Here is a 22,980-nt window from a genome sequence, read left to right as displayed (position 1 = left end):
GCTAGGCGGTACTACCGTCGATCTTGGGGCGGTGCTTACGGTTAGGCAAGCACGGGTGGGGCTGAGCTGCGGCCGGCCAACCGAGAACGATGTCATGAGGATGCCAAGTACCCTATCACAAGACCACGGAGGTGATGAACATGACATGGACCGTGTTAAGGAAACGGTAATGCATGCTGCGCCGGCCAGGACAGGAAATACTGCAGCCGTATGTGTGCTAGTATTGCGTCTTGTGCTAGAAATAGAAACGTGGTAAGCAGCATGCATACTTACCCGATGCATCACTGGATCAACAAGGTGCACGCAGGTCAGACTGTGATATTGCAAGACCAAACTTTTGAGCATTGGGAGAGACCACTATGAACTCCGCCAACCCTATAGTCGAGACCTCTAGTCCGAATTGCCCTCGCGCCCCAACATACATGACAAACATGGCGACCATATGCACGAGGCTGGCTTTCAACGAAGCACAGCGTAGAATATATACACGGACCACAGAGCCGATATAAACAAATGGTCTAGACCCAGGGATTTCTCCCTTGGAGAGCAACAACCAGGGGGGTATGAAACTAGGCACCGTTCCCGATCCGGCAGTATCGTGAAGAATGGAACTGAAAACGACTATAGTAAAACAACAAACAGTAAAGGAAGCCGACAAGACATTAGTTCTGGGCCGCCAGATTGCGGCCGGATTAAGGACAGTATGTGGTGAGTAGTGGAACCTGTCGAGCGGATCCTGGGGTATACAAGACAAGACCGACAAGAGATGCGAGATGGTGGGTACAATGCGAGGTGAGCAATACGCACGTTCATGCGTGTCGTTAGGTAAAACAGATGCTGGAGCGAGAGTAAGAAGGCAACAAAAGACTAGTAGATCATTCAAACGTTCTCTGTAAACCGAGATGACCTGGATCCATCCGCCGAAGGCAGACTTCTACCAAGAGTGCCTCTGGGTGGGGCATCAGGATTTGGAGATTGTGGCGGACTGAGATAGTGGCGGTCCGAGAAGGGGTTGCCCTCATCAGGATGCCGTATGACTGGTGTCCTGGCTGGGCTGGGTCGAATGTTCATGGGTCCTGACTCTCGGTTCGTTGGGCTGTCACCGATCTCCTTGCCAAACTCTTTTGACATGCCGGGACCGCCATATGTGCCGTGTTCATCTTGGTAGAAAGAAGATCCAGACATTGTGCCGCCACGAGAGAACTGATCTGATGTCATGCCCTCGCTGAAGGCGGAAGGAAGCTTGCGCCCTGACACCCGTTGAAAGCTGCGTTCACCACCACTGAGGTTGGTTTCCGCAGTCTTGCCTGACAAACCAGAGAAACGGTTCAAGAAGGCGATAGGAGCCAAATTACTAGCTGTGGTGGGTGCTTGCCTCATCGACTGGTTGTTATCGGTGTGATCGTCGCCAGTGAGTTGTAAAGCACCGCCCTGCTTCCGCTTGTGACGTCTAAGCAGCAGCAGTATTATGGCGAGAATGAGCGCAGCGCCTGCCAAACTGCCCACTACACTTCCGACGACCTGTGGGGTTTCAAGTGGAGAAGGAGCGGTGTCGGCATCAGCATCTGAGATGCCTGCTGTGGTGGCAGCAGGGGCAGCCGCCGTTCCAGACGCGTCCCCACCGGCACCACCATAGTATGCTGTTGTTGACGCAGCATCCGAGGAGATGATGGTACTGCTAGGGAAAGCAGATTCTGCTGAAGTTTGAGAAGATGACGCTGCGTCGGACGAGGACGTGAATTGCGATGCCGATGAAGATGTCGAGCGAGTCGGAGCGTCTGCGATGGTCGCAATCAAGTCAGTCGCAGTTGACGCCGAGATGCTGTCAAGAGAGGCGAATGAAGAAGATGAGAACAAGGAAGCAGTGCCTGGAAATGTTAGACTTGATCATGTTGGCAGTATCGTCTGGCTTACTAGATGCGGTCGAGTTCAAGATAAAACTAACATCTGATAGAGGCACAGGGGCTGCAGATGGAGTCGCAATGCTTATGGGGCTACCAGTTGGAATTGGAGATGCGCTCAAGTCGGAGGTGGCCGGGACTTGGCCGCCTGTAGAATATGGGTACGCAGGAACGGTTGGAACCACGAGGTCACTTGGAAAAGGTGGGACTGCTGGGACGGATGGAAGCACAGGAGCCGCAACTGTAGGTACTGCTGGTACTGCTGGAACACCGGGTGAGGGAGCGGAGGGCAGTGGTTGCTGCGCCGCGGGAGCTACCGAGGGCGCTGGTGCGGGTGAAGGCGCTGCGACTGCTGCAGCAGTCGGTAGTGCAGGTGCATCTGGGGACTGAGGTGTGACGGGCGCCATAGTCTCCTGGGGGATAAAACTTCCACTGGTATCGACGGTTCCCACTACTTCGACGGCGACAGTGACAACCTTCGTGTTGCCTAGCGCAGCACGACGGTGAAAGAAGCGATGGCCTCTGCTCATGCTGTCTCTGGCTCTCAGTTCAGGGATAAAGTCGTCCTGGCTTGATTCCTCCTCTTTCTCTTCAGATTGCGGCACAGGTTCGCTCTGGAGCGGGACGTTTTGCGCTCGGTGACGGAAGCGCGAATCGAATCTGGATATCCTGGAGGGTGTTGCAACGGGGTCCATAAAGGTCTAGAGACTGTCCAGGCAATATGGGCTAAGGCGATGCTTCCAGAGTATCGGTGGCGAGGTGCGCGATTTGGCGGTACATGTGTTGTAGGGACGGTGTTGCGAATGAGCGGACGTACGGGCTTCAGCCGATGCAGGGAGTCCAGTCAATGGAGTGGGTTTGGGTGGAAGCGAGTGAATGTCGGCAAAAGAATGGACGCCAGGTGACTGACTGAGGGATGGTCTGGAGGCGGCAACGATCAGCACTCACATGTCAGGAGGATGAATTGCGAGGAGGACCTACGTGAAGGCGATCAATAGGCCAGCATTTGCTTCGCGACGGTCGCGCGGTTGAGGGGGCAGACGGGGTGGTTATGGGGAACGGGCGGCGGACGCAATTTCTAGCGTCGTGTATCGTGCAACGGGGTGGGCCAGACGTGGTGTGGGTGTCGCGCGACGGCGGCTCCAACAGCTGCTGTCCTGAGGGTCCCTTGGCCGTGGTAGCGCTGGGTCCGTGGAATTGTCGACGTCGCGGCGGAAGCGTCGTGGGAGAGAGCGATCGGGACACAGGGAGCAGACACAGACACTTTCACAGCGCACGCCGACGCTCCAGCCCAGCCAGATGCAGCGAGGAGACGAGAAACCGTTTGGGGTCCGTCGGCCGTTGGCACAGACCCTGTGGGCCTGATTGGCCCGCAACCGAGATGATATGTCCAGGAATAGCAGGCCCCACCGGCACACGATATCACCACACGCACGAAGCAGCGCTGGATCTTCGCTGCCATGACGACTGGTGACGACGGCAATCTCTTGCTTAATCTCGTCCTCGCCCACCCGTCGCGCGTCGTCGAGCTTCACTCTTCGGCAGTACAACTTCGGAGAATTGGCGTACCATGGTCCAAAGGGGCTGCTAACTAGCCGTCCCGCTTGCACCTGCAGTGGCGCCACACCATCCAGCGACGGCCTTTCAGGTACCGCATTCTGGAACGGTGTATGCAGGGCCATGGCCCACTGCAAAGTCTGTCGAGGTGTTATTCTTAGTTGCCGCCCTTGGGTTGTCGCACCTGCCATTGCTATTGTCGCACAAGCATCGCCGACTCGTGCTCGTCGCCTTGGGGGACTCGCTTGCTGCAATCTGCCGTCGTGCCCTTTCCACCACCGCCGGCCCGTGTCTGCTGGCTGGCGTATTGCCAAGCCCGAGTAGTGTTCATTGTTCGCTAGGGTGGCCTTCATAGTTCACCACCAACATCACGAGCTTCCTCTCTGGAACGCGCCACTGTCTAGTATGTTTGTCTGGAGCCCCTGGCCTATCGCGTCAACAAACAACAGCGCATGAACCACGCCGAACAAAGAGCGAGGCCATCCACGCCGTACGACATTGCCCTCCTGATCCAGACCTGCCCTTCAGCATGCCTCATTCCTCATGACTTGTGAGATGTGCCACTCTGCGGTGCATGACTATTCGTCATATAGCTTCACAGACCTTAGCAAACCTAAACGACAAGGCCTCAGTGATCAGCTCTATACGCACGAGTCATGCACCTTAACACGGAACTTCAAATAGCCTCTGACACGAGCGCGACTTCGAAACACAAACATATAGAATGTCTATGTAACTATATAACCAAAGGGGTGATCGGCGGCGCGCCAGATTCCGCGGTCCGGTCCCTTGCTGCTTTCTAAGTCTTTGTCTCTCCTAGGAAAGCGTGCGTCTCATCGGGTTCCACACGCCCAACCACGACTGCCTGCCGCTTGTGGACTACTACAACGCGTTGCGAACGTCTTTTTTGGTTGAATTTCAGCAGACTGACGGTGCAAAGTGTCGAACCAGTTGTCTTGTCTTTCTAGCGCGTGTCTATTCGTTATACCTACTTGTTGAGCATGCGTATAGGTGAATACGCGAGTGGCGAGCGAATACGCCGTCCCTCGTATCGCACCTGCGTATGAGTTGTCGCGTTTTACCCCACATTGCCCCTCTGTACTGCGCGCCTTCCAAGCCTCGCAAACACTTCCCAGTTTTCAAGACACTGGTTATATAATTCGTGCCTCTTCCCATGCGTGTCGCCCGTGTCGTAACAGGTGCACCAACACCCAACAATGACGTCGCCAACAAGTCAAGCAATGGACCCCCAAAAGCACCAAAGACGCCCACCACCTCTTCCTCCCCGAGACTCTTCAACAAGTGATGCGCCTCCACCCTACTCCGTCATGGGCATGTCGTCGCAAGACCCGCGCTCCTCTTCAACGCAGTCGCTCGTCCCAGATCCCTCGCAGGGTGACACCGGGCGACGGCGGCTAATGCTCGTTTTCATTCATGGCTTCATGGGCAACGAAACAAGTTTTAGGAGCTTCCCAGCCCACGTGCACAATCTTGTAACCATCACGCTCGCCGAAACCCATGTCGTCCACACAAAGATCTATCCCAGATACAAGTCTAGGGATTCGCTTGAAATTGCGAGAGACAACTTCTCGAGATGGTTCGGTTCTCTCACCCATCAACATGCTCAGGACTGACAGCTGTCAGGCTAGCTCCACACGAGGATCAATGGACCGACGTTGTCTTGCTCGGTCATTCCATGGGTGGCTTGCTCGCTGCAGACATCGCGCTAGTATTTCGCCATCGCATCGTTGGCATCATAAATTTCGATGTTCCGTTCCTGGGCATGCATCCTGGAATTATTAAGGCTGGACTAGGCAGCATCTTCAGTTCACCGCCAACGCCACAGGACGCAATTGTGCAAGACGCCGACGTTGGAAAGAGGCCCAGTAGAATGAGTACAATCTTCAACCCAAAGCCTACGGATCCCAATTACAACCCGGCATTCCCAAATGATGTGAATCTGCCAAATCGGAAGGGCTGGGAAAACAGCTTACACTGGCTTACCAAACACTACAAAGACGGTTTAAAAGAAGCCACTAAAGGTCTCGTCAAGTCTCATTTCGAGTTTGGTGGCGCAATGGCCGACTACAAGGAATTGAAGAACAGATACGCAAGGGTGCGCGCGCTTGAAGAAGACGACGAAAGCAAGAGAAGATCTGGGTTTGGCCAAGGGCGCACAGTACCTCGCGTACGCTTTGTCAACTACTACACTGCAAGCACCGGGAGACCCAAGAAGCCGAAATCTCCCAAGTCGCCTTCTCCAAAATCACCATCTCCATCCCGCTCCTCCAATCAGCAACTACAGCATCAGGACAGCAACATGAGTGCCTCGAGTGAGGCATCGCGACATATACCTGCTCAAATAGAGGAACAGGAGAGGTCGAGAAGTTCATCGATCACATCGTCCGAGCCAGAGATGACACACGTGCATCCTGAACCGATGGCAGAGTCTCCGCCGCTATCCATTAAAGTCCACGAGCATCGAGAGGACGGTGTTGTGCCTGTCAGCCCTCAAGACCTCCTCTCGGCTACCAGCCCTACAGCACCTCAAACTTTCGAGGAACCAGCGCGCGAAGACAGCGGTCCTCCAAACTTACCAGAGATCCCGCCTATCCCGCAGGAGCCACCGTTCGTTGATCTGATGCAATTCCCCGACAAGGCCCAGCGCAAAGCTGCAGAGAAAGAGCACGACCAGGCTCTTAAAGTATATCAGAAAGCTGTCAAGACACGCAACAAGACGATCAACGAACGGACCAAGATGGAAGAGAAATGGGAAAAGGAAAAAGCGAAAGAGAAGAAGGATCGAGAGAAGGAAGAGAAGAAGAGGCAAGAAGAGCGTGAGAAAGCCAGGAAAGAGCAGGAGAAGGAAGAGCAGAAGAAGGCCGAAGAGGCAAACAACATGTCAGCAGAGGACAAGCAGAGGCAGAAAGAAAGAGAACAGCGACAAGCAGAGGCAGAGCAGAGAGAACAAGAAGCGCGACAAAGGCAACGAGAAGCAGACTTGCGCGACGGAAAGATACCCGCAGAAGACAAAGCCTCACCAAAACGTGCTACCACCACTGACCTGGAAGAGGACATTGGTGCCATTGAACTGGGCGACTCCGAACCAGCCCACCACAACCCCCAACATCCATACGCCAACTACCAGTTCTCGCGCAGCGGCATCATGCGTCAAGACACACCAGACAACCGCGCCGACTCCTCCTACACCCTTTCCACAACGGACAGCCAGAATAGCCATCGATCAAAGACTGAGTCTGAAGGAAGCGCGCCTGCCAAACCAAAGAAGCTCAAGAAATTCTGCATGCTACCGCCGAAAGACGCGGATGGGAATAAAGATCCTACGTGGATACGCGTCTTCATGGAGAACATGGACGAGGTGACGGCACATACCTCGCTTTTCTTCATCAACGAGACGTATGAGAAGTTAGTGGGGGATGTGGGGGCGAGGATAGAAGACTGGGTTAGAGAAGCGGATAGTGTGAGGTTGGTGCGCGAGATGAGTGAGGTGGGAGATGTGAAATCATGATTTTCACTTGTCTGAAGATACCCGTTGTATGTATAGCAAGTTATCGTAGATAATCCCTGCGTTGCTCTCTCTAAGACTGAGGACTGGTACTGGTCCACCCCATCTCCGGCGCAATACCCATAACCCTGCCCCCCACAACCAGCCCCCAAACACCCAGTCCCAATATCCCGCTTCCGCCGTTCGCCATGCCCGCCCATACGCCACTTGCGGCCGCCCAGCCTAGACTCAGTGTACCCAGTAGCAAGACTACGAGCTCGCTTCCTCGTATCGCTTCATTGAATTTCTCCACGAAGGGAATTTTCGTCTGGGTCTTGTCGTTCCAGAAATTTTTCATGTGGACCCGAGCGAGGTATGTGGCTGCTGCGTTTGCTGCGCCAGTACCGATGAGGATTTTTGGGGAGGAGAGACTGGGGATGGTGAGGAGGGCGACGGAGGTTAGGAGGCTGAGGAGGAGCTGTGAGGGGTTTGTTAGTTGAAGATGTTCTTGCGTTGCCCTTCTAAGGTTGAGAGGGAGGGGGATTACGAACCGTCACAGTCCCACTCGTCTGCGTCGACCTTGTCTTATGCAACCTCTGCGCCGCAGTGTTTGACCATTCTGCAGCTTTCTCGCTCTGCTTTTCGTATTGTTGGAGGCGCGTTATGTTTTGGTAGGAGAGGTAGAGGCCGTATGCGCTGAGGGCCGAGGTGAGGCCGAGTTGGAAGACGCTGACGGTGTAGATGGAGGGGGAGAACATGGTTGGGTGAGAGGAGAGCGTCTGGATCAGTGCAGGCGGTAGGGTTGGAGGAATTAGAGGTGTTGTGGTGATGTGGTTGCTGGGGTGGGTGTGAAGGTGTAGAAGGAAGTTTGGTGGAGGGACGGGACGCTACGTCATTGTGTTCTAGAACTTGCAGGGTTGAGGGGATGGGCTTGCTGGCGACTGCGTTGGAACGCGATACCAACGCGACGCGACGACACGAACACATTTGAAACGCTCTTGCTATCTGGAATAAACATGTCGCATCTACTCCATGTCGTTACCCATATCTATGTTTGGCCCATGCGCCAGATTCGAGAAAGGGCAGACTAATCAGCTTCCGTCACAAATACCATGCATGCTGAAGACTACGACGAGTCCTTCGTGTGGAAGTGCAGGCTTCATGCCTTCGCATTTGGTCACTTGCCCTATCGTTTGTGGTTATTCAACTACCTCAACTGTCCATAGTTCCCTCGGCACTGTTCTGCTCGGCTTCAAAAGATATCCCGAGATTCTAGCGCTATATCCAAAAGCCGACCGGCTACGGATAAGGAGTATGTTTCCGACCTGCCTTTTCTCACAACGTCGCAAACATGGCTTGTGTCGTTCCTTCTGTGCTGTTCAAGCCGTCACCAAACCATGCTTACTACTAAAGTCGCAGCGCGAAGGTACCCCCTACACCGATATAGCAATTTGCACGCGAGGAGTCTGGCTTCGCTTGCACCGCGAGTGTCGATCAGTCCTCTCGATGCAGGCATACCACTCGACTACGACCGACAGGTCTTGCAGCTCAAGTCTGTTAGATATGGCTCGCGGCGCCCCCTTACCCTGACAGAAAAAGTGCTGTATAGTCACCTTTATACTTCAGACGAGCACCACTGGTCTCTAGATGAAATCAGGCGTGGAGAGACGCTGTTGCACCTCCGCCCAGACAGAGTCGCATGTCATGATGCGACAGCCACAATGGCATTGCTGCAGTTCATCAGCGCAGGCCTCCCGAGAGTCCAAATCCCTACAACAGTGCACAGCGATCACCTCATTGTATCGCGCGACGGCGCCGAGGAGGACCTTGTCCGTGGAAAAAAAGAGCATCGCGAAGTCTACGCGTTCCTTAGTAGCGCAGCAAAGAAATACGGAATCGGCTGGTGGAAACCTGGCGCCGGCATCATCCACACCACTATCTTCGAGAATTACGCGTTTCCTGGAGGCTTGATCATCGGGACGGACTCGCATACGCCTAATGCCGGTGGCATGGGAATGCTTGGTATTGGAGTTGGAGGTTCTGATGCAGTCGATGCGATGGCTGGTATGCCCTGGGAGCTCATGTGCCCACAGATCGTAGGTGTCCGACTTACCGGTAGCCTGCATGGATGGGCCTCGACAAAAGATATCATCTGCAAATTTGCGGGTATACTGTCTGTATCAGGCGGAAAGGGCAAGGTGATTGAGTTCTTTGGCCCAGGTACGCAGACGTTGGGTGCCACGGCCATGGCAACAGTCTGCAACATGTCAGCTGAAATTGGATCGACCTCCTGTATCTTTCCCTACTCCGAGGCTATGAATCGATATCTCTCGGCGACGAAGCGTACGGATGTCGCGCGCCTCGCAAACGGCTACAAGAATATCCTGCTGACCGCAGATGAAGGCTCCGAGAAGCATTATGATACGGTTATCGAAATCGATCTAGACTCGTTAGAACCACATATCAACGGCCCTTTTACTCCAGATCTTTCGCATCCTCTTTCAGAACTCAAAGATGCTGTAGCAAAGAATGACTGGCCTGTGGAAGTCAGTCACGCCATGGTAGGCAGCTGCACCAACAGCTCATACGAAGATCTATACAAAACGTCGCAGCTTGTCGACCAGGCCAAGGCTGCTGGTCTGCCGAAAGTGAAGACACCGTTTCTGGTCTCTCCAGGCAGCGAAGACATACGCGCTACTGCTGAGTCGGAGGGTATCCTGCAAACTTTGCGCGATGCAGGTGCTGTTGTGCTGAGCACAACCTGTGGCCCTTGCGTAGGACAATGGCAGCGTACAGACGTCGATGTCAAAGCCCGCGAGAGAAACACGGTAATTTCCAGTTTCAATCGCAACTTCGTTGGTCGGCACGACGGCAACCCAGAGACCTGTTCATTTGTGACTTCTCCAGAGATGGTGACGGCTTTTGCCTACTCTGGAAGGTTGGATTTCAATCCTGTCATCGACTCTCTTCAAATCGAAGGGTCAGCGCAGGGGTTCCAGTTGAAAGCACCAAGAAATGTCGAGTTGCCCATGCAGTTCGTCGTGGGCGAAGATTTCTACCAGGCTCCAGTCCATGACGCCCACGATGTGGCAGTCGACATTGACCCACAATCTGAGCGTCTACAACTACTTGAGCCCTTCAAACCCTGGTCTCCCGGCTCGACGAAAGACATGCCGATTCTCGTCAAAGTCCAAGGAAAGTGCACGACCGATCATATTAGTCCCGCAGGCCCGTGGTACAAATTCCGTGGTCATCTTGAGAACATCAGCAACAACATGCTTCTTGCAGCTTCGAACGCCTTCCTAGGTTCCGACTCCAAGTTGCTCGGCCACACGATCCACCCGCTAACCAGCGAAATCGGACTTGTGCATGAGGTCGCCCGAGACTTGCGCGATCAAGGTGTAAACTGGTGTATTGTCGGGGACTTCAACTATGGAGAAGGGTCATCGCGTGAGCATGCAGCGCTAGAACCGCGTTTCCTCGGCGGTGTCGCGATCATAGCGCGCTCTTTTGCCAGGATACACGAAACCAACCTCAAGAAGCAGGGCATGCTGCCTCTGACTTTTGCGAATCCGCAGGACTACGATCGTATCCAGTTGGGCGATCGCATTACGCTACAAGGTGTTGAAGACGGCGAGCTACGGCCGGGAAGGCAAGCTAGCATGCGTGTGGTGCGCGCGAATAATGCAGGAGAGTGGATCGCGCCGCTCAACCATAGTTACAGCAACGGTCAATTGAAGTGGCTGAGAGCGGGGAGTGCGCTGAACCATATCAAACAAACGGTCTTGGGGAGGTGATGCAGCAGACTGGAGTTGGAGGCGTGGTTTGGTGTAGGCCCTCGGGGAGACATTTACAACCTTGCAACATCAGCAAACCCAAAAGTCTCCACTCGATGTCGACATCAGCGATACTAGCCATTGAGATATATAACTGCCTCGGCGTTTTTGGCTGGACCGCTCGGTCTAAGGAAGTTAGATAATGTAAAGACGCCACGGAACCCCGCGGTCATCGCCTCGATTCTGATTGGCGGAAGTCCCACGCTGATCTACAAACGCAGGCCGACGCGTTCCTGGAGCCCTAGAGCCGTCTCCCGTAAGCCGTGAGCGGGCAGCTAGTTTGAGACAGCTGTTGACTGTACGTGATTCCGACGACTCGTATCGAGCTTCAATTGACCTTTCGCAATGGCTCAAAGAGTGCTTCTTCGAACAGGCCGGGGCTTGTCGCTCGCGCCTCGCTCCCTGCAGATCACCCGCTCCTTCAGCACCGTCCTCGATACCCCTGTCGACCCTGGAACTCAACAATTACGCTCACCGGCGCGGACAGGCTCCGTATTCGAGAACGCGCTCAATGCAAGTGCGCCCAGGACGAGCTGGACGAAGGAGGAGATTACTGAAGTCTACAATACTTCGCTGATAGACCTTACACATGCAGCGGTATGTCACACAGCTCCATCACTATTTGGATGGACAATGTCTCATCAATCCCGTTGTAGGCTTCGGTGCACCGGCGCTTCCATGACCCCGCCGCCATTCAGATGTGCACACTGTTCAACATCAAGACTGGAGGCTGCAGCGAGGATTGCTCCTACTGTGCGCAGTCATCGCGTTACGACACAGGCTTGAAAGCTACGAAACTGTCATCTGTTGACTCGGTCCTGGAAGCTGCGCGTGTCGCAAAAGAGAATGGAAGCTCAAGATTCTGCATGGGAGCTGCGTGGAGAGACATGCGAGGCCGCAAGACCAATCTCAAGAACATCAAGGAGATGATAAAGGGGGTGCGCGGTATGGGTATGGAGGCATGTGTTACCTTAGGCATGGTCGGTAAGTCTATCCAGAAGAACACTCATGTGAAGCATACACTGACTTTGTAAACCTTCACGTAGATGCTGCGCAAGCAAAAGAGCTCAAAGACGCTGGATTGACTGCATACAACCACAACGTCGACACCAGCCGGGAGCACTACCCCAGTGTCATCACCACACGCACCTACGACGAGCGACTCGCCACCATCAAGAACGTCCAAGAAGCCGGCATACACGTGTGCACCGGCGGTATCCTTGGTTTAGGCGAGAAGGCTCGCGACCACGTCGGTCTCATCCACACCGTAGCGACACTGCCTGCTCATCCTGAGAGCTTCCCGGTCAACGCCCTCGTACCGATCAAAGGCACGCCCCTCGGCGAAACACAAGCCATCTCCTTCGACGCCATCCTCCGAACCATCGCTACCGCGCGACTCGTCATGCCTACCACCATTATCCGACTCGCGGCTGGCCGCCACACTATGCGCGAGGAGAAGCAGATTATGTGTTTCCAAGCGGGCGCTAATGCTGTCTTCACGGGCGAGAAGATGTTGACGACTGCTTGCAACGGTTGGGAAGAGGATAAGGCTATGTTTGGCAGATGGGGACTGAGGCCGATGAAGATGGAGGAGACGATTGGAGAGCAGCGTAAGCTTCCGGGACAGGATGAGGCTGAAGCGGTTGTTGCGGCTGCGGAGGCGGAGGCTACGGTTCAGGCACTTGCTTGAGGTCACACATGGTCTATGTAGAATTATCATCACAGAGTTACCACGCAGTAAAGCACTGTAATGCTGAGCCGTATGATTCTCTCAATTGAAGCTAGAGTTTCGCTTGCACGACCGCTTCTTGTACAGGACCTTGTGACTGCTCATCTGCCTGACTCTCGCACCATTTCCCAAGCAATTCTACGAGTCTATTCACCTCCGCTGATGTGTTACCAGCATGTAAGCAGATCCTGACTCTAGCAGTACCCACCGGCACTGTTGGCGGTACAACCGCCCGGACCATCATCCCATGAGTCTGCAGAAAGCTCGCCAGGACTTTCGGTTTTGCCAATTGTACTGCGAATATGGGCGATCTTGGGCATGCACTTGGAATGGTGAGTGCCTGACCAGCCGATTTCGAGTGTCTTTGGAGATAAATAAGACTGGTATAGAGATGCTGGGTAAGACTTTGTAGATGGGCTTGTAGTTTCACGCTCTGGCCAGACTGGAGTAACCGGTACGAAGAGCGTATGAGCGCCAGCGAGGGGTAGGATAGGAATGTCGTGTAGATGAGCGGACGTGCGTAGTTGATGAGGTAATGACGCAAGGTGTCTGAGCCGAGAAGGATTGCTGTCAATTGCTTAGCATACACCACAGACTTGGAGAGAATGATATAAGACGTACCTCCGTTCGCCGCTACGGCTTTGCCAAAGGTGTGTAGTCGCGCGAATATACGTTTCTCTAGGCCTAGTTCACAAACCAATCCTCTACCCTCTGGTCCTAATACACCAGTAGAATGTGCCTCGTCCATAACGATGTATCCTCGTTCAGGGCCCAAGACTTCTTCTACGACCCCCACCATCTCTTTCAAAGGGCATACGTCTCCGTCCATACTGTAGATGGATTCCAATGCCACAAACACATTACAGCTCTTGTCTCGCAGACCCTCATTCTCACCAAGAACAGCTATCAAAGCATTCTTTAGGGCAGATATGGAGTTGTGTTCAAAAGCAATCGTCCTCCCCGCTCGTGACAACCTCATGCCGTCATGAACACTTGCATGTACAAGCTCGTCATAGACTATCACATCTCCCGGCTGCGGCACACTCGCAAAGAAGCCCGCGTTTGCATCAAAACCACTGTTAAACAGTAGTCCAGATGCAGCTCCATGGAAGTTGGCAATCTCTTGCTCCAGTTGTTCGGCGTACGTCGAGTTGCCATCTAGCAGTCTTGACCCGCCGCTACCCAATGGCAGATCAATCCTTTGCAGCTCTTGAAAGTACTCCGATTTGAGTTGTGGCGAAACGGATAGCGACAGAAAATCGTTGGACGAGAAGTCGGTCTGGTTTTGAAGTGGTAATGTCAGATTACGGAGTGTTGCGTTTATTCGTCGGCGATCGAGTAGTTCTTGTAACTTGTTTTGCAACGGCTTCGAATGCGTTTTGCTCCCCATATCTTTCTGTAGAAGCTGAAATCACGGACGCCTTTGACCCACGATAACGTGACCTTGCGTGATGGTGTGGAGCTGACCAAATGGCTGGCGTGGTAGGATCAGCGGAAAGCGGGAAGGAAGCGTGGGGTCTGCCGCGGCTATCCGCGTCGTCGAAAGCTGTCAAAAGTAAAAACATACTCATTAGCTAAAAGACCGCATAAGCTGACCCCTCGATGCCGTCGGAGATGCGGCTTGACTCATTACATTTGTACCTGCATGTTTAGCGTCGGTGTGGACGCGGAACCACTAGCGCACTCTCCGCATTGGACAGCATGCAGGTGCAGCCATCTACCATAGCACCTTCCTCAACTCACGACTACCTGGACTTCAAAAAGAAATGGCGAAGGTGCCAGGAGGGTTGTGGAAGAACGCGATTGCTGTTCAGGTCTATGGTGCCAACACGGGAGTTGGCAAAACAGTCTTCTCGACGCTCCTGGGTGCACATTTCGGTAGGGCAAGCCTCAAGAGCAGGGCATCGCCGTTACGCCATGGGCCTTACAAAGTACAATATGTAAAGCCTGTATCTACAGGCCCAGCTGATGAAGCCGACGATAGGTCAGTGTAGTGCTGCGTGATCCGACAGATATTTGGAATGCAACGGCTGACTGTACGCTAGCTATGTGCACAAGTACACTGGCCAGCGTGTTTCCACACTTTTCAAATTCGACAAAGCTGTGAGCCCGCATGTTGCGGCAAGAGGTTCGGGGCGCATTGTGAGTCATATCCTTATAGTTGTATTTTCACCAATAGTGATTGACTAGCAAAGCCCAGCGATGAGCTCATCAGCCAAACGGTGTTCAAGACGGTCCAGAAAGCAGCCGGCACATTAGATCAGGGTCGGTTATTCTCCATCATTGAGACAGCTGGTGGAGTTCTTAGTCCTGGACCTTCCGGCACGCCACAGGCGGATATCTTCCGACCACTACGACTTCCTGCGGTGCTCGTAGGTGACCATCGGTTAGGTGGTATCGCCTCTACCATATCAGCTGCAGAATCCCTGATCATGCGAGGATATGATATCGATGCTGTTGTGTGTTTCGACGATAAGAGCCAGTATGAGAACGCAGATTACTTAAAGAAGTATTTCATGGATATGGGTATACCAGCTTACAAACTACAATGGATTCCGAACCTCCAGGGCGTTGCACCAGGTACGAAAGAAGAGACGGAAATTATGCAAGATTACTACAGTACAGAAAGCGACAGCACATCGGTAGGAACGATCGCTGAGGAGCTGATCCATCGCCACGACCAGCGACTCAGTCGCCTAGGCTCGATGCCGTACGAAACCGAGGACAAGATTTGGCATCCTTTCACACAGCACAAGCATGTGAAGAACGCGAACGACATACTAGTTATCGATTCGGCGTACGGGGACTTCTTCCAGGTCAAGCGCAAGGGCAATGAAGAGGTGCCTCATCCTGATAACCAGACCTTGTACCCAGCATTTGACGGCTCCGCATCATGGTGGACGCAAGGACTTGGACACGGTAATCCGCGATTAGCACTGGAAGCAGCATACGCAGCAGGACGCTATGGTCATGTCATGTTCGCCGGCGCCACACACGAACCAGCTCTCACTCTAGCAGAGAAGATACTTTCGGGCTCGCCACGCGGGACCCGTTTGAGGAAAGTGTTTTACACAGACAATGGAAGTACAGCGACAGAGGTTGGTATCAAGATGGGGCTGCGGGCTTCCAGCAAGCGCTATGGCTGGGATAGCGCAAAAGAGTCCGTTGGTGTCCTTGGACTCAAAGGCAGCTACCACGGAGACACGATCGGTGCCATGGATGCTTCTGAACCTTGTGTCTTCAACGAGAAAGTCGACTGGTATCGCGGCCGCGGCTTCTGGTTTGACTACCCGACCTTCAAGCTCAAGAATGGCCAATGGGTAGTTGAACCGCCCAAGGGCATGGAAGAAGAATTGGGTCCAGCTCAGAACTTTGAGAGTCAAGACGGCATATTCGATTTCGCTACCAGGGGTAGATCGGCGCAGTACGAGGCCTACATAGAGAAAACGCTAGACGAGCTGGTCAAGAAGCAAGGCAAGAAATTTGGTGCCCTGGTCTTGGAGCCCGTCGTCCTCGGAGCCGGAGGTATGCTGTTTGTGGACCCGCTCTTCCAGCAAAGCTTAGTACGCGTCGTCCGTCGTTACGACTTTGCAAACGGCTCCAGGGTTACGGAATCTCCGAAGGACGAGAATGCTTGGTCTGGTCTTCCCGTCATGTTTGACGAGGTGTTCACTGGTTTGTACCGTCTGGGTCGCTTCTCTGCGGCCTCATTCCTTGATGTCCATCCCGGTAAGTTTTCACTGTACGAAGTGCATGTGAGACATATACTGACTTCGCACCTCTACCTCTGCAGACATAAGCGTGAACGCGAAGTTGCTTACCGGAGGTTTGCTTCCGCTTTCGATCACCAGCGCAAGTCAATTCATTTTCGAAGCTTTCTTGGGCGACGAGAAATCCGAAGCTCTCTTGCATGGACATAGCTATACCGCTCATGCAGTTGGATGCCACGTTGCGAACACAAGTCTAGACATCATGGAGAAATTGAACTTCGGCCATGAGCGGAACTTGGCCGAGAACAAAACCAAGATGGTAAGCCGTGGCAGTGACAATCGTGTGTGGAGCATGTGGTCCGACTCCTTCGTGGGGAGCGTCTCAAATCATGAGAGGGTTGAGTATGTGAATGCTCTGGGCTCTGTTCTCGCCGTGTCGCTCGTTGACGAAGCCGGTTCTGGTATGTCGGTCCTTTCTCCTCTATATTTCTTATCTAATGCGACCTAGGCTACACTTCCTCGGCAGCAGTTGGCCTTCGCGATGCTTTACTCCACCATGTCTCTGAATCACAGGTACAGATTCATTCGCGCATACTGGGTAATGTCATCTACCTTATGGCGAGCATGACTGCGACGCGCTCTCAACTAGCTCCTATCGAAGCGGCGTTCATGGAAAAGTTGGGAAGTGTTACAAAAGCTTGAAGAGGTGTCGTGGCATTGATGTACCTCGTGCCACCCCTATTCACAGCCCGCATGTAGACATTTGACGCGAAGCTTTGTGTCACTACTCTCAAGGTGCACAGGAGTCGTGCGTCTAACTAAAACAAATAACGAACAGTTTGCGAAATTGAAACTCATCACATATCCTGAGCGGCATAATTACCAGCATCCCGTCACCTGATATGCGCTGGACAATTTCGCCAATCACAACGACCGCAAACTTGCTCAGTGATACCAGTAGCGTGCATCAACCCTTCCTTTAACCGGGCAACAACAATGTCGGTGCGCCACGGGAGTCAGCAACGACTTGCATCTCTTATTCCCGCTGCCGGAAACGCGTTCATAGGTGATGAGTTTGCTGTAGCATACAGCAATATGAGCAAGTATCTGCGATTGAGCACCCGGAAGTACACTATTCTGACTGCTCATAGGCCCCACTGCCGCATTCTCACTTCTATACAACATATAAACACGTGGATCACAAGCATAACAGGTGACGAAAGCAAAAGGGTTGACATTGTGTCTTTGAAGTAATAAATACTGTCACCCTTGACCCGCTGTCGGACTGGCGACCTTGAGACTGGACCAAGCTACCACCTTACGAACGAACAACACGAAATCCGGACCATGATGTCGATGCATTCCATGCACAGTGAGGGTACGCCATGGCTTACCCAACCCGTTATGCTGCATTCCTCTCGAAAGTACACCTGCAGTCTCAAAAGCGACACGCTTTGTAAGTGGCAGCAAGGGTACTGGAGATTTTGGTACGAAGCCGACCACAGGTATGCTCTTCCAACACTCGCATTCTTCATGGCAACCATCATTCTCTTCGCCATCCCTTTTCTCACCTCGAAGCTCTTACGAAAACCTCCCCCAAAGATCAAGGTTGTGCGACAGCTGCTTGCCATCTTTCGTTACCTCGCCTACCGTTCCTATCGCATCCGGCCATTGAACTGGAACTCCGCACCACTCGGTATTCTCATACTTGGGGCGATAGGCACAGTCTTCTTCGTCTGCATGACACTCGGTCCGCGACCGTACTATTGGCCCAACCAGAAGAGCCCTCCGATCTCATTCGGAGGCTCACCACCGATCGCCACACGAACAGGATGGATGTCGCTCGCTTGCCTACCCTTTATCATGGCGACGTCGACGAAAAGTAATATGATTACACTGTTGACGGGAGTATCGCATGAGAAGCTGCAGTTGTTCCATCGATGGATCAGCTATGCATGCTTTGTGCTTGCTTTGATACATACATTCCCCTTCATTGTGTTCAATGTATGGAAAGGCACTATGGAAAGCGAGTGGCATACGGATGTATGCTATTGGACCGGTGTCGTCGCTCTCATTGCGCAGGTTCGTGATCAAATCCGTCTCCCTCCCGTGTGGAATATAGACTATGCCCAGAGGAAAGCTGATGAGCGTTCAGGCCTGGCTGACATTCGCTTCCAACTCCTCCCTTCGGAACGTCAGCTATGAGTTCTTCAAAGCATCTCACTTCATCGCGGCCCTGGTGTTTGTCTTGTTCTTCTTTCTCCACTGCGACTTTCGGCTGTCGTCCTGGGATTATTTCATCGCAACAGGCGTCATCTATACACTATGTTGGCTTCATAGCCACATGCGCATGTTCTTTCAGTACGGTATCAAAACGGCCGCGGTCAGCAAAGTCTCGAACGGTTTTGTCAAGATTGCGATTCCGATGAACGGCGGCTGGAAAGCGGGTCAACATTACTTCATCAGAGTCTTTGGCCTAGGTGTACACGGAATGACAACACACCCTTTTACGGCATGCTCTCTTCCGGAAGCGACTCGCTCTTGCACGAATGAACTCGTCTTCTATATTCGACCGCAGGGAGGTTTTACAGCACGCTTGGCGAGGCACGCTCAGCAACATCCTAAGTCAAGCCTAAAGGTGTTGCTCGATGGCCCTTATAGTGGCATAGACATGAGGAGAGTTGCGGCAAGCCAAAGTACTGTGGCTATTGCTGGCGGATCTGGTTCTGGCTGGCTTTTGCCGCTAATTGAAGCGTTCCTGCGGCAGGATGAACATCAGGCTGCAGTGAGCGCAACAGACCCGCACCGCGATGGCGACGAAGATGTTAACAGGAAAGCTGCTATGAAAGTGATACTAGCGACAAGAGATTCGCTGACGAGAAATTGGTTCGAGCAGGCCGTCATGGAGCTAGTAGCGAACAAGCTGAGCGGATGTCGCTGTGACGAATTGAGCGTGGAAATCTACTACACCGGTCAGGGGGGGCATAATAGTGCCATCGGAGGCCCGAGTGAACTAGAAGACAAGTCCCAAGTTTCGAATGAAAGCCTTGGCTCAGGGACGAAAGCGTTGTCGACAGATGTACGTCGCTCAGAGGAAGCCGCATCAAACACTATCCAGTCTGCGCTCACCCCGAAGCATGTATCGCAACGACCGGACCTTCCAGCAATCATTGCCGACGCAGCAGAGTACGGAAGTGAAAGTACGTCTGTACTGGTTTGCGGTCCGTTGAGTATGCAGAGCGATGTGTCGAACGCTGTTGCTCGTGCGCAGATCGGTGGCATGAAGGATGGGAAACGGGATGTGTATCTGCACATGGAACACTTTTCGTGGGCTTAAGCATCAGGACTAGAGAATAGAATACGATTTAGAGCGATTCGCATGTGCAGTGAGAACCGTCTGCAAATGGAAGTCGTGTTAGCTAGCATTATCGTGGATTGATCACAATGACGTAATGCCCGCGCTAAATGACCTTGTTTGGGCCAAATGGCCTGAGAACTCCCAGAAGACACCGCAAGCCTCAGCAACTCCTTCACACCCAAATGGATGGCCTACCGCTGCCAGTTTCAGGAACCCCACGGTTTTGCGAGCCTTGTATGAAACACATGGTCAGCGACGATGCTGGGGCCAACCGGGTGACGCATACATTTCCACCGTTCCTCAGTACGCGTCATACACCACTGATCACGAAGAAGCAACCAGGTGTCACCATCGCTTCCTACGCCAAAATTAGTGCCGTTTGAGAGATGGTACAACATGTCGAGCACGCAGACGCCGTGCGATCATCCTAGGACTGGCTGAGCTGGCTTCTCAGAACGCGTCAATGGGCCACGACAGGCGCACGGGAAGTTGACCAAACACAACAGAGATATCGGTCCGGTCATTCAAAGAGCTTGCCGACGTCAAACTCAGTATCAGTCCCGTTCCGCACTAGGACCTTCACGCACGTTGTCGAAGACGGTACCATTTGATTTTTCATCCTTGTAGGCGAGTTTATACTGCGGCCACACCTCGGTGTACGTGATTTTGGACCAAATCCTACGTGATAAGACTCGCATGCACGACTATCGGAAGTAAGCCTCCGTTCACATCGACTACTCGAAGCCGCAGAAGCAAATTTGTGCACGCGATGCAGCGAGATGCCTATTCTGAGACGACGAAGCCGTGAGAGCCTCCAGGACCTACAGCCTCTTTACTGCTGGCGTCTGTAGAACGTCGCATCGACCGAAAGATGAGAAATCAGCGCAGCTTTAGTTCGCATGGGTTCTGGCCGAGGCTGTCTTATAATAGCGGGTCATTGCACATCCCGTGGCTTCGCGGCGCGGCTTCTGCCGTCTGGAAAGGTTCACCCGAGCGGCGAACCCCTGTCTGGAACACCCCAGCTACACCCCCACGGCTCTCGGCTTCAAGAGAACAACAATACAGGTTTGCCGGTTTACCGGTTTACTACTGGGATAGCTAGATACTTCGAACAGCCTTGGAGTTGATAGCTGGGCATCCATCGTGTATGAGTTTGTCTTCAACATGGTGGCATACCAGGAGCACAAATCTCAGCTGAAGCTGTAGGCACTGCATACCCCAAATTGACGGATCGGGACGCACCGACCTGTAGGCCAAAAGCTACGTTGGTCCGACCAGTGCGAAAATGTTCATAGCACTGGGATATGAGAGTCCTGGGGACTTTCGGGTGATTTTCAGAGTCAAGAGATGTGTGATTGCAATCTCTCAGCCTTACTTCATCCTGGTCAGTCTCGGGACAGACCAAGCGTGGCACCCTCGGTGCTGTGATACCTACAGGGCGTTTACTGGAGACCTGCCAAGCTCAAAGGATGGTTATGGTTGGGTCGCAGGCTACATGTGACGAGCAAGCCATGGGGTCCCTAGGATGTGGTACGCTGTCGATATGTCGGCCAAATGTGAAGAGAGGACCTGAGGCTCGATGTTGCTTGGTGCAGCCTATATTTCGCCTGTCTGCATCAACGCGAAGTATTTGTTGACCGTCCGGCTATTTACAAGTCTTTTGTACCAACAGTACTCTGGAGCGACAGTCAAAATGTATCACAACTACTCAAAAAGTATGATGGTCGCCCTGGCCGTGGCTTTCATGGTACTGCCATTCGTCTTCGTTTGTTTGCGTTTATGGGCAAAAAGGATCGCTAAGCGCGTGGGTTGGGACGATTTTCTCACGGTTGCTGCTTTGGTAAGAGAACTTTGAGCGGTTCAGTGTGTATTGCATCCTCTGACTGAGCGCTGATAGGCTGTGTCTATGGCTTGCTGCTCCTTACAGTTAGCTAGTAAGTGATTCGATTGGAATGCAGGTTGCAAACTTACGCCGATTGATAGCTGCAATACATGGCTACTTGGGGTCTCATCAACCACTGGATGAAAAAGGCCAGCCCATAATGGACGATCCCGGATTGATATTCTTTGAGCAGGTAAGTACACCCAGCTGCTGATAGCAGTGCAATTGCTAACTTCTCTAGACAAAGTTTGCTCTAAACATGATCTCCATTATCGGACTAGGTCTTGTCAAATCGTCGATTTTGGTGTTATACAAGAACATCTTTGACGTACGAAAGTTTCGAATCGTCGTATACTGCGTGCTTGCGTATGTCGTATGCTGGACCGTCAGCTTCACATTCTCGCATCTATTCACTTGTTACCCCATAACGGTATTCATTGAACCGTACTATGGGAATAGCTGTGTCGAAACCGTACCGATGTTTTTGGCCCTACTTGTAAGCTACTGTCTCTCACTCAGCATAATGATTTCGATTCCAGGCTGACCATGTTACCAGTACACGGGTGTCTTCGCAGACATTGTCATCCTAATTCTTCCTATCCCGATGGTTTTGAGTGTCAGAATGGAGGCCAAGAAGAAGCTAGCTGTGATCGTGATGCTTTCACTTGGAGCTGCGTAAGTCTTATTCCGTCTCGTACGTCATTGTGTTCAAGACAACTGAGTCGTACAGAGTATGTGCTGTCAGCATCACACGGGTTGTGGCGACTTACTCGATCGCCGGCGAATACCTGAAGCATCCCGACGACGTCATTTATTACACAGCACCTGTGTTCTTTTGGACCAACATCGAACTATCTTTGGGTGTTGTTTGCGCCTGTTTGCCCACGCTCCGGCCCATTTGGTTTTACTTCTATCCTCGCGAAGCAACACAAACTGGTTCGAGCTACGGATACGGATCATCAGGTCACGGCTTTGGCTCATCCGCGCTGAACGGCACCACGAAAAGTACAACGTTTGGCGGCAAGCTGGTACGCAAGCCATACCAGGAGATTGACGAGATCGGTACGCAATGCATGACGTCCCGTAAAGCGCTCCACTAATGCTATGCAGAGCTGACGGCGCGGTCTGAAGCTCCTTCTACGCCTCCCGAAGACGCCTCAACGCTAGGCAAGCGCGGCATCACGAAGGAAATCACAATTCACCAGACATTGGGATGAATGTGTTCCCACAAAGAGCGTCTACCTCGGTGGAAACAAGAAGCGCCGGTGTTAGCATGTTGAACCGCGAATCCTACAATACTCCGCTCGGTATATGTCTCGGAACTGGTTGCTCAAGGTGGTCTCCAGGCTATTGGCGTAGCATATGCATTCTTTTTGATTGGATTGGCATCCTTCTCGCAAAATACTGCCGAGTGCCAAGTTCATCGGCGAAATATATCTTGCATACCACCGACAGCACTTCGCAGACACCCTGTTCCTGCATCGCTGTCACCTTCCGAATCT

At 52.8% G+C, this 22,980-nt stretch overlaps 8 protein-coding genes across 8 annotated transcripts; 5 read left to right on the top strand and 3 right to left on the bottom strand.

The window, feature by feature from the left end:
- Positions 1-879: 879 nt before the first annotated feature.
- J4E88_000938 (uncharacterized protein) lies at positions 880-2,596 on the bottom strand (the record flags this gene model as incomplete). The annotated part of the gene is made up of 3 exons (XM_049394611.1): positions 880-1,675; positions 1,946-1,965; positions 2,132-2,596. 3 exons carry the CDS (start codon positions 2,594-2,596, stop codon positions 880-882), a joined length of 1,281 nt encoding a protein of 426 aa, XP_049260440.1.
- Positions 2,597-5,052: 2,456 nt separating this feature from the next.
- On the top strand, positions 5,053-6,987 carry J4E88_000937 (uncharacterized protein; the record flags this gene model as incomplete). Its single annotated transcript, XM_049394610.1, has 2 exons — positions 5,053-5,060; positions 5,103-6,987. The coding sequence occupies 2 exons, from the start codon at positions 5,053-5,055 to the stop codon at positions 6,985-6,987; spliced, it is 1,893 nt and encodes a 630-aa protein (XP_049260439.1).
- A 70-nt stretch (positions 6,988-7,057) lies between these two features.
- Positions 7,058-7,721, bottom strand: J4E88_000936 (uncharacterized protein; the record flags this gene model as incomplete). Its single annotated transcript, XM_049394609.1, has 2 exons — positions 7,058-7,441; positions 7,515-7,721. 2 exons carry the CDS (start codon positions 7,719-7,721, stop codon positions 7,058-7,060), a joined length of 591 nt encoding a protein of 196 aa, XP_049260438.1.
- Positions 7,722-8,360: 639 nt separating this feature from the next.
- J4E88_000935 (uncharacterized protein) lies at positions 8,361-10,760 on the top strand (the record flags this gene model as incomplete). Its single annotated transcript, XM_049394608.1, has 1 exon — positions 8,361-10,760. The coding sequence occupies one exon, from the start codon at positions 8,361-8,363 to the stop codon at positions 10,758-10,760; it is 2,400 nt and encodes a 799-aa protein (XP_049260437.1).
- A 384-nt stretch (positions 10,761-11,144) lies between these two features.
- J4E88_000934 (uncharacterized protein) lies at positions 11,145-12,489 on the top strand (the record flags this gene model as incomplete). Its single annotated transcript, XM_049394607.1, has 3 exons — positions 11,145-11,396; positions 11,456-11,783; positions 11,846-12,489. 3 exons carry the CDS (start codon positions 11,145-11,147, stop codon positions 12,487-12,489), a joined length of 1,224 nt encoding a protein of 407 aa, XP_049260436.1.
- A 91-nt stretch (positions 12,490-12,580) lies between these two features.
- Positions 12,581-13,357, bottom strand: J4E88_000933 (uncharacterized protein; the record flags this gene model as incomplete). Its single annotated transcript, XM_049394606.1, has 4 exons — positions 12,581-12,687; positions 12,737-12,908; positions 12,959-13,095; positions 13,150-13,357. 4 exons carry the CDS (start codon positions 13,355-13,357, stop codon positions 12,581-12,583), a joined length of 624 nt encoding a protein of 207 aa, XP_049260435.1.
- Positions 13,358-14,294: 937 nt separating this feature from the next.
- J4E88_000932 (uncharacterized protein) lies at positions 14,295-16,940 on the top strand (the record flags this gene model as incomplete). Its single annotated transcript, XM_049394605.1, has 6 exons — positions 14,295-14,512; positions 14,574-14,585; positions 14,729-16,257; positions 16,496-16,557; positions 16,633-16,699; positions 16,747-16,940. 6 exons carry the CDS (start codon positions 14,295-14,297, stop codon positions 16,938-16,940), a joined length of 2,082 nt encoding a protein of 693 aa, XP_049260434.1.
- Positions 16,941-21,638: 4,698 nt separating this feature from the next.
- On the top strand, positions 21,639-22,695 carry J4E88_000931 (uncharacterized protein; the record flags this gene model as incomplete). The annotated part of the gene is made up of 5 exons (XM_049394604.1): positions 21,639-21,671; positions 21,720-21,806; positions 22,035-22,153; positions 22,209-22,540; positions 22,589-22,695. The coding sequence occupies 5 exons, from the start codon at positions 21,639-21,641 to the stop codon at positions 22,693-22,695; spliced, it is 678 nt and encodes a 225-aa protein (XP_049260433.1).
- Between the last annotated feature and the right edge of the window lie 285 nt (positions 22,696-22,980).

Source organism: Alternaria novae-zelandiae, assembly GCF_023758075.1.
Source record: "Alternaria novae-zelandiae strain BMP 2774 chromosome Unknown scaffold_1, whole genome shotgun sequence".
Classification (NCBI taxonomy): domain Eukaryota; kingdom Fungi; phylum Ascomycota; class Dothideomycetes; order Pleosporales; family Pleosporaceae; genus Alternaria; species Alternaria novae-zelandiae.
The sequence above is the reverse complement of the archived record's forward strand: the minus strand, read 5'-3'. Positions and strand labels throughout refer to the sequence as shown.